The sequence below is a fragment of the Puntigrus tetrazona genome, chromosome 22 (genome assembly GCF_018831695.1).
Source record: "Puntigrus tetrazona isolate hp1 chromosome 22, ASM1883169v1, whole genome shotgun sequence".
NCBI lineage: Eukaryota > Metazoa > Chordata > Actinopteri > Cypriniformes > Cyprinidae > Puntigrus > Puntigrus tetrazona.
This window is the reverse complement of record NC_056720.1, coordinates 5,736,610-5,746,609: the sequence shown is the minus strand read 5'-3', so window position 1 is coordinate 5,746,609 and position 10,000 is coordinate 5,736,610. Positions and strand designations below refer to the sequence as shown.

The 10,000-nt window shown below is 38.0% G+C and overlaps 2 protein-coding genes across 6 annotated transcripts in view; one reads left to right on the top strand and one right to left on the bottom strand.

The window, feature by feature from the left end:
• Positions 1 to 1,420, top strand: part of shisa10.1 (shisa family member 10, tandem duplicate 1) — a 5,893-nt gene extending 4,473 nt beyond the window's left edge. For both annotated transcript variants that reach the window (XM_043222949.1, XM_043222948.1), the window contains exon 5: positions 292 to 1,420. In XM_043222949.1, coding sequence (XP_043078884.1) covers positions 292 to 464 — 173 coding nt within the window. In that variant the 3' untranslated portion in view covers positions 465 to 1,420. The remainder of the gene's footprint in view (positions 1 to 291) is intronic.
• A 138-nt stretch (positions 1,421 to 1,558) lies between these two features.
• Positions 1,559 to 10,000, bottom strand: part of LOC122327321 (ATR interacting protein) — a 10,644-nt gene continuing 2,202 nt past the window's right edge. The window contains exons 3-13 of one of the 4 annotated variants that reach the window (XM_043222598.1): positions 9,648 to 9,727; positions 9,389 to 9,559; positions 9,201 to 9,316; positions 8,070 to 8,170; positions 7,795 to 7,990; positions 5,770 to 6,417; positions 4,613 to 4,755; positions 4,446 to 4,537; positions 4,286 to 4,372; positions 3,852 to 4,110; positions 1,559 to 2,295 (exon numbers count right to left, since the gene is read on the bottom strand). In XM_043222598.1, coding sequence (XP_043078533.1) covers positions 2,279 to 2,295; positions 3,852 to 4,110; positions 4,286 to 4,372; positions 4,446 to 4,537; positions 4,613 to 4,755; positions 5,770 to 6,417; positions 7,795 to 7,990; positions 8,070 to 8,170; positions 9,201 to 9,316; positions 9,389 to 9,559; positions 9,648 to 9,727 — 1,910 coding nt within the window. In that variant the 3' untranslated portion in view covers positions 1,559 to 2,278. Of the gene's footprint in view, positions 2,296 to 3,489; positions 3,679 to 3,851; positions 4,111 to 4,200; positions 4,373 to 4,445; positions 4,538 to 4,612; positions 4,756 to 5,769; positions 6,418 to 7,794; positions 7,991 to 8,069; positions 8,171 to 9,200; positions 9,317 to 9,388; positions 9,560 to 9,647; positions 9,728 to 10,000 lie in introns of those variants that run through there. The other 3 variants (XM_043222596.1, XM_043222597.1, XR_006247632.1) reach the window with 3 other exon arrangements.

The window sequence follows — 10,000 nt, the reverse complement described above, 5'->3', positions numbered from 1 at the left end:
TCCCCTATTCTTCTGATAAGCAGAAAGCACAGCAGAAGTAGCATTTACGAACAGCGTTTAAAAATGATACAACTCTATTATAAACTCATAAATCATTTTACAGTTGCTCTCGATCAATTCAGTAGATCCCCCGCTCAATGAAAGTCTTCGTTTTTAATGTCTAGCCGATTTAGGGTGCAGTTTCCTTGCAGGTTTCGCTCTGTATCGAAATCGAAAAAAGAAAAAAATGCAAGTGTTGGATAGAGGTTTCATCGACTCAAAGTGAAACAGTATTTTTGCATGCGTTTCCAGGAGGCCCAGGATATCCTTTTCCTTACAGCAAAGCAGCATATGACGGTGGGCAGGCCTCGTACCCCTTACAACCCCCAGTTCAGCCCGGCTTCGCACCCCCACCGACAGACTACAGCGCGACTCAACCGGCTTACAACCCCGCTTACGTGGAGCAACCAAAGACCGGCTACTAAACCGCGACCTGAATTATCATCTTCACCCTGCAGGAGCGCAATGTTCATCTACTGCGGACAGCATCTTCCAATCGAGTCGGGAACTATACCTTCTGCATTCGCTATCTTTGTGTGTCAGCCTCGTTTTCTCGACTTACTTTTATATACGTACATTTTTATTCACTCCAGCCGCTGCGCATGACTCTAAGCCATATAACGTTTATGTTTCGTTCGTTTTCGTCCACTGAGCAAAAGGGAAACGTTTAACCGGCCTCCGAACGGGCAGCACGCCTCGTCTCGAAATGCCGCTTCGACGCCTTAAATACCGCCAGCTTTATTTTATCCTGGGAATTCGCACAAACCGTCGACACTTTATGGTGCATTTAACAACGCCGGCACATGATTTGTTCACGATTCTCGTAGCATTCGGGGTTTTTGAATTTGTGAATGTTTCATCAAAGCGTTCTCGCGCTCGGAGATCCGGAATATGCCTTATTTAATGCAGCTTATGCCTTAAACGCAACGTTCCCATGGTTTGCGTTTGGATTGTTTTATGGAGTTCGGGTTTCGGATGTTGCAGAAACGCCATGTTTATACGCGTTTCTCTTGCGAACTCTTTGCTCGAGGGTCTGATAAGCGTACCGCTGCGTTTGAAAGAACGGCAATAATTCGGTCCGAAATGACTTGAAGTGATGCGAAACTCTCAATTTTAAAAAGTGAACGCCGTTCAAGGGCAGGAAGAGGGCGAATTGTGAGCCGCTTGGCTGCGACGTGCTCTCATTGAAGTTGGGTCATATGTTTTCAATCCCTCTGGGTACAATCTTCCGCAGATTCTTGTCACGTTTGATATGATTCGGGTTTATTAACTGAGGTGTATGTTAAAAATGATCAGCGTTCTGTTAAAATGTTTACGCATTCGGGCGTCTCCTTGTGTGCAGCCACAAATAAAAAGAAATTGTGCTGGAATCACTGTTAAACATTGTCAGACATTTGAACTTCACATGGGTTTTAGACAGAACGTTTGCTCACCTGCACAGAGGAAGTGGTACAGGAAGTGGCCGTACTGCTGGTGCTGACGAATCATAAAACTTCAGTCGTCTTGGGGAAAGTACGTTCCATTCCATGTAGCATCTTGAAACCATACATATAATAATCAAAAATGACAGCTCATTTCCATTTCAACGCACATTATTGGCAGCTGCTATTTGCAAAAATAGCGATAGAGGCTATGTACACTGTAGATGCTATTTACACTGCAAATAGCAATGGGTGTCCTATTTACACTACTTATTGCAAGTGGAAATTATGTGCACCTCAGTATTGAAGTACTTTATAAAACAGAATGCAATTTATTGAGTGTTAATGTACATTTTCATTCAAATTATTAAATAGACGGCATGGTTGAGACAATAAAGCCCTCCCTACACCTACCCTCACCCAATACTTTCATTTCAACTTTTTGATAATTTTTAAATGGTTGTCTGATGTGATTTGAAATTTAAAAAGGGAGAAATAATTTCGTCAGTACGTGGATTCAAACTATTATTAAATGCAGAGACGGTCTCTGAATCAAATCAACGATAATCACTAGAAAGTCCCCAACTAAGCAAACGAGAGGCGACAAGGAACCAAAACCCCATCCACGACAGAAATTAATGGAGTAAAAAAAAAAACTTACGAGAAGTTGGGGGCCAGTTCTTCTCAGGCCGGACCCCAGCACTTAATTTCCAGTCCATTTTTAAGCACAGCTACGTCAGATGCAAAGGACTTCCGGTCATCTGTTCACGAGATGTTCTGGTCTCCGATGAAGGTCATGTCTTGGTGCTGATCCACCATCAGATCTGAACACGAACTGAGAAACACAATAAGAAAACCTTTCAACAGGGCATGCTCAGAGATACAGCTTTAATGCAGCAAATTATGTGTGGACCTTGTGTTTGGATCATTTCATGTAGTTTAGATGTTGTAGAAATTTCATCTTTATAAAGGAGGTGTCAACACATTTTATGTTTCTCTTGTGAACTCTTTACTTGAGGGTCTGAAAAGAGTATTGCTGTTTATGGAAGACATTTGGTCCTGACGAGAAGCCAAATGACTTTAGATAAAGTGAAACTCATTTTTTACTAATTAAAGACACTCAAGGTAAGAAAGAGGGTGAACTGTAAGCCTTTCTGCGTTATGAAGTTAGGTCCTATGTTATCAATCCCTCCGTGCAATCTGCCGCAGATTCTTGTTAGGTGTGTCAGGTCATATTTTTGATTTATTAACTGTATTGTAAAATGTTTACACATTCAATCATCTCCTTGTTTGCAGCCACAAATAAAAAGAGACATTTACATTTCACATTTCAGGCAAAACATTTGTTTACCTACAGAGGAAGCTGTACAGGAAGGGAGCGCACTGGTGTTGGTGTTATAAATAAAAACTTGGTCATCATGGTCGACTTGGGAAAGTACATACCGCGGAAGCAATCAAAAACCGCAAACTTCTTAAATTGCTACTCAGCGCTCTTGATGACTTTGGTCACTAGAAGGATTCAGCTATTTATTTATTCAGCTATTTATTTATTCACCGTCAAAAGCAAGGCAGAATCAGTCCGCATGAACCGAAACCGGCGCTACTTTCAAGTCCGTAATATCAATCCGCGGACTCACAGCCGTTTGAATACAAACTCATTTTGGCGCCACTTTGCCTTAGACTTACCTCAGAAGACTTTACTATTGTTGTATAGTTTTCGTCTTGTTACTATGCCGATTGTTTTGTACGTTAAAATGTGCTTTTGTTTGCTTGTTTCAGAGGTCAACCGATTAACTAATTTCTCAAAACACGCATTTCTTTGAGCCAATATGCAAATAAACACACTCGGTTATCAACGAGCATCACTTTAATGCACAGTATTTTAAAAACCTGCTCAAATATTACTCAGCACTGTTGATCGTTGAAAATATTTTTCACTTTAGATTTATAAAACCTAAAACAAAAACTAAATTCTACAGAAGCACACTTACAATAGAAGAATATATATACAAAAATGACACGGGTGATATAGAATTCATTCTTTAATTCGTATCATTGGTGCTCTGTTTTTAAAAGAATGACTAACATCTGAGGAGACAAACACAACATTGCAAGATTACAAAACACGACTCGGTGTTTGATCATTATGAGCCCGTCTCCACATCCATGTCTTCAACGTACTCCGTTTCTGATCTGCAGATCTCCTCCAGAGCCAGTTCTGTGACGATATAATGCAATTTAACGCACCGCGACGGACTGATTTCCAGATAAACGTGTTACATAAAGGATGGTAAACGTGCTAAGGCAAACGTTCAAGCTAATCAAAATGACGTTGGCATCGATCACCGTTCGACGCAATTAAAAGCATCGAATGCAGAGACACAAACTCACCTTCGCTCTCAGACAGATCTGGGACCAGTCGGAGCGTGTCTCTGACGGCGGGAACGACCTGATCGTACATGTGCAGGACGTCCAGACAGTGTTCGGAAAACGAGGAGTCGTTCAACAGCAGCCAGTGCAGCAACATCAGGGCTTCCCGCAGCACCTGCGACCCAGGACCCGTCCAGCCCCGACCGCCCAACGACCGACTCCCTCTGCCTTTCGTTTTCAGCCACTGCCGGTGCAAAACCACAACAACTGTCCGCACCACCTGAAGAGAAAAGAAACGATTTAGAGATTTCAATAGCTGCGTTTTCTCTCTTTTGTTTTGAGTGGCCTATAAACAACATTAATACTTTACCATTGTGTTATGTAGTCATCTATCGGCTAAAATAACTGGAATAAACGGACTTTGAAGGAAACAAGCGATTAGGTGTGAATCAGACCTCGTTAATGCACTGGCAGGATGACTGACACAGAGCCGCCCATGTTCCTGTCTTCTGTGCGAACAGTTTGGTTAATAACCGGACGACCTGTCGACAGAGGAATTAGATTTTTATACCACATTTTTATAAACACATTGCAAATGAAATGCAAGATAATTACCTCAAGTTCTAAACGACTCCACCCATCCTCAGAAGAGCATTTATCCGGTCTAGAGGCGATGTACTGGAACATTTTGAGGAAAGGACATGGGTCTGAGGGAAGATGGAGGGTTTGTGTTGAAGCATGCCAACACAAGACACCTTAACAGAGCATCAAAAGACACTTACATTCATGTGAGCAGAGTTTAATGGCCACCTCTTCGTTGTAGATGATCAGCGACAGAAATCGGACAGACTGAAGGACTATTCTGTTGGACGTCTCCAGAGTCAGACATTTAGACAACACCTGGCTTGACATCACCACCTGGAGTCTACATGTTAGAAATGAGACCGCAGTTCAATTAGTTTTATCATTACTACTATATATAAAAAAACAAAAAAAAAGGGTGCCGCTCAACACTGCCCAAGCGTTTCAGGTCGTGGAGTTTCTTTTAATGAGATAATGAGTTAAATCAGGTGTTTGATTTGGGAGATTTTGGGGGGAGCCCAGGACCAGGGGTGAGAAACACAGATGTAGTATGTACTAGACGTCCCTCCAAGGGTCACATCTGCTGGTCTCATACAGGATTGAGGACGTATCATTTCTGAAGTAATCATCATAAAATTAACCGTTATTCCATGTTAAGATCGTTGCACACTAAATCAGAGAATTTCGCACTTAAAAAAAACCCCAAAAAACATTTGCGTTGTGTCGCACGGTCCGTCAAAAAACAAAACAATAAAAACAGTCTGTGCTTTTTCATCTGTAATGAGCATTTTGATAGGAAAAGATGACAAATATGAAAAAACCCATGAACATTTCGGACTTAATTTCGGTGTTAAATTATAGTGACTTCTTTTCTGAAAGTAGACAGTCTCAATGTGTGTATATATATATATATATATATATATATATATATATATATATATATATATATATATATATATATATATATATATATAAATACATGTATATGTAAAATATAATAATATGAACATATACATATATACTGAAAAATATATACTGCATGTATACACAAATATACAAAGCACACATACATATATTATGCAACCAAAAAAAAAAAATTGTATTTTGGATGCGATTATTATTTGACAGCACTAATTAAAACAGTAATTCCAAAAACTAAATAAACTAAAACTAATAAATAGTAAATAAAATATAAAAACCAATAAGAATAATAAAGAAAGAAACAAACAAAAACTACACTGAAAAAAAAAAAACGTAATAAAAACGACAACCGCCTTCGAAACGTACATTTGAAACAGAAAATTCAAATTCAAAACACGAACCAAACCGATAGCAGTGCATGAATATGCTACTAAACCTCAAGAGCTGGTTGTCCCGCGCTCTCTCGGCCAGAAGACCGAGCGTCTTCAAACTAGTGCTCACTAGCGCCTCCCTCTGGCCAGCGGCGGTGCTGAAGGCCGGATCTGCCAGCTGCAGGATCCTCCTGAGAAGAGGCAGCTGCGTCGGCGCGTCCCCGTTCAGGTGCTCAGAGGCGCCGAGGAGATGTTTCGAAGCCTGCGACCGGTTCACGTCCTCCGGGGGACACAGAACCTCCTCCAGAGCCTCGCTGCTGGAGCGCACCACATGACCGAGAGCTCCCAGGGCGGCCAGGGCCAGCTCCTCGGGCCCGCTGAGAGACCCCTCCACACTCGAGGCCAGGCCGGAGTCGGACGCCCCTGACAGTGAGCCGCCGCCGTGGAGCGAGGCCTTCGCCGAGCTCTCCAGAGACTGACAGTACGAGCCGATGTGGAAGCTGAGCAGAGGCAGGAGGCGCACCGCGGCGGGACAGGAGCGCTGGGCGGCTCGGAGCGAGGACGCGGGGGCATGCGGGGCGCTGTCGGGGTGATGCAGAGCTAACGCGTTCAGAGCGGACGAGGCCAGACTCTGCAGCTGATGGAAACGAGCTTGAGGACGGTGAAACCATCTGAACTCTGTGCAGGACGAGCTGGACGTGACCAAAGACCCCCTGCAGAGAGAGGAAGAGGAAGAAATTCACCACGCTCCAGCCTTTTCAAGATGATACACTTTTACATTTTACACTTTATATTCTACACTTATTTACACTTTATTTTTTAAACTTTGCACACTTTTTTATACATATTTTTATACATATATTTTATATTTATATATATTTAAATTCTGTTTTCTATTTTGATGCTGGACGGTTGTAAAAAACATTTCACTGCATGTCGTACCATGTATGTATGTGTATGTGACAAATAAAATTTGAATTTGATATTTTGTGTATGTATATATATTTATTAGTTTTTTTTTTTTACTTTCAGAAATGAGTAATTTATTTTCTTAGTAAAAATTTATTAATAGTACATTTTAAATAATGAATACATTATATTTTAATAAATTCAAAAATAATATTTTAAATGTCATGATGTAATAAAAGTTATTGTTATTAATCAATCCAAAAATGTTTATTTATATAATATGCGTCTGTGTATATAGTTATTATTTATATACAAGCATACACTCACGTACAGCATATATTTGGAATTATTTACAATACGTAAAAAAAATGTGCATGAGTTAGTATTTATTACGTTTATCATGTAAAAAAAAAAAAAAAAAAAAAGTGAATTAATTTGAATGTGGTTAATCGTTTGACACCATTATTAATAACATTTTCTATATTTAACAGAATTAAAATACATTTCTAACAACAAAACGCTTTAATGAATGCAAAAAAGCAAATGTCATAACCTAACAATTATGATTAAAATGCATAATAAATATAATAATAATAATAATAATAGTTTTTTATTAATAAAATATTCTAATGTTTAATTTGCTAATACTTTATTTTAATGTTTTAAAAATTAAAAAGCTAACATGACCCAAATAAGAATTATTAACAATATTCCATATTTTCTTTAATAATAAATACAATATAACAAATAATGCTACTAGCAATATTATTATTATTATTATTATTATAATAAGCTATTTTTATCATGTTTATTATACGTTTCATTTAATACTACAAATACAATTTTATTAATGAATAATAAATTTACAATAATTTTAATAGCACTGTATTTTTTAAAAGCCATTTTATTAGACTTTATCGTCAAATGAACGTGAAGCCGCACAGCGCCGTTGTTAATGAACCGCATGCACCTCTGCTCATGCCACTCAAAAGCATATTTGATCAGCGTTTCAAAAGTTGACATTGTTCAAACGTGCCGCTGGAAAACACCAGCAAACAAATAACGCGCTGGAAATTTCCGTCCTCGTTGTAAAAGCTTCTCAAAACAAACAGTTGCACGTAAAGGGAAGCCTCCGTTTGCAGTGGCTTTCTCGTGTTTCAGGACACAGTGTGAAGGCTTACGGGCTGACGTACGCGTGCGGTGCCAGGATGTTGGGCGGAGCGTCAGGACTGATGGAGAGCAGGTGACACAGAGACAGAGCGCTGGGGTCCAGGGGCTGCTGGAGGAGCAGGGTCAGTAACACACGGCCTGAAGAAGAACTAAACACCTCCAGAGGACGCATCCCGTCCGTCAGAGCCGCTTCACTGTCTGAGAGAGCTTGAAACGAGAAGTTAAATACGTCAGGAGACAGGAAATTAGCTCGCACATAGGGAAAACACGACAGCAAAAACCATACCTTCTGATAAACTGGCTTTTTTGACGGGAGATATTTTCTTAGAGAAGGAGGCGGAGATGTTTTCTTTGGTCATGAAGGCTCTGCTCACAGGAGACTGAACGCTGTGTTAACAACAAAAACAAATAAACCCATAGCATTCTGCAAAAATCATACTCATTAATATTTTAGATGTTGTAATATTTAGTATTAACATTAATTATAATAATGTTAATATAAAAATAACATGTACAGTAATACCTTCACTTTTACTAACACTGCTCATTAATATCATTAATATAAAAATAACACTAATACTTTAACATTAAATTGTTTAACAATAACAAAAATATTTACAATTATATTAAAGTATTGTGTTTACTGATTTAATAATAATAATTATTTCTACTACTGTTGTTATTAAAATTTATATTTCTAATAGAAATTATAATCATTTAATAATAGCAAATTATTTATTAAACAATTAAAAGTATCCGTTTTTATTTAATAATAATAATTAATAACTCCATTTTAGCAATAATTATCACTTTAATAATGAAATTATATATTATTACTATTAATATTTCTAATATAAGTGTTTCTACTTACTAATTTTTTAATATTAAAAATCATTTTAATTTTATTTTTTTAAGTTGCGCTGTCAATTTTCATTTACATATGTGTGTGCTGTGTCTATTTATTATGTATATGTGTATATATGTGTGTGTGTGTATATATATATATATATATATATATATATATATATATATATATATATATATATATTTCTGAAAATTTCAGAAAAATTGTTTATATATTAAATATATTTATTTATAATATAAATTAAGTAGCAATTAAAGATTTGTAATTATTGCTTAAATATACAATGTACGTGTGTATTTGTATATACACATAATAAATATACACAGTACACACATATTATGCAAACAAAAACTTTTATTTTGCATGCAATTGTGGTTAATCATTTGAAGATCCAATTTTAGCGTCTTTATTAATATTAATGTCTAAATATTTATAGTAAAAATAATGATGCATTACAACGAATTATTTTCTATAATAATAATAATAATGAACACAGTATTGTGAGAGTGCAGGTTTCTCTGGAAGACAAACAAAGACAGAAGCTGTGTTTACGTGTTTCGAGCAGGAGTGCCGGGCAGCTTTCCTCCACGCTCAGCGCTCTGAAGTCTCCCTCTCATTTCATTCATCTCCGCTTCTTTAAAGTGCAGCTCTGACTGCAGCGACTGGACCTGCAGAGAAACAAGAATTCAGCCGCGTGCGCGTGAGGAGCGCTTCGGCGTCTCTGCGAGGCTGGGCCGTACCTTCCTGGACAGCTCCTTCTCTCTGTCGCTCTGAGCGCGAGCCGTCTGGTTCTCCAGGGCGAGCTGGGTCTGCCGCTGACGCTCCTTCTCCTGATTGGCCTGCTTCAGGGAGTCGCGCAGCACTCGGATCTCGCCGTTCTTCATCAGGATGTCCTCCTCCACCTCCTTCAGCTGAAAAAGAAAAAGAAACCACAGCGGATCTGGTGAACAGACCTCGACCGAAATGTGGAATTTAGGAATAAGCTTTTTCTTCAGGCACCTTTTTCTTCAGCTCTGCTTGCTGCTGCTCTAACTGCTTGTAGTACAGATCTTCTCCATCTTTACTGGAATGTCCTTCTGCTGTAAGAGACAAAATTTACATTTCTAGATTAACCTATTTATTATAATACTTTAACAACAAAAATCTAAATATAATAATATTTAATAATATATATAATATATATATATATATATAATATATAATATTACTTATTACTTATATATATTAATACTTATTCAATTGAATCTCATTATCTTAAATGTGAACATGGACGACAAAAGCAGTCTTTTTTTTTTAAATTGAGATTTATACATAATCTGAAAGCTGTATAAATAAGATGAAAATAAATTAAG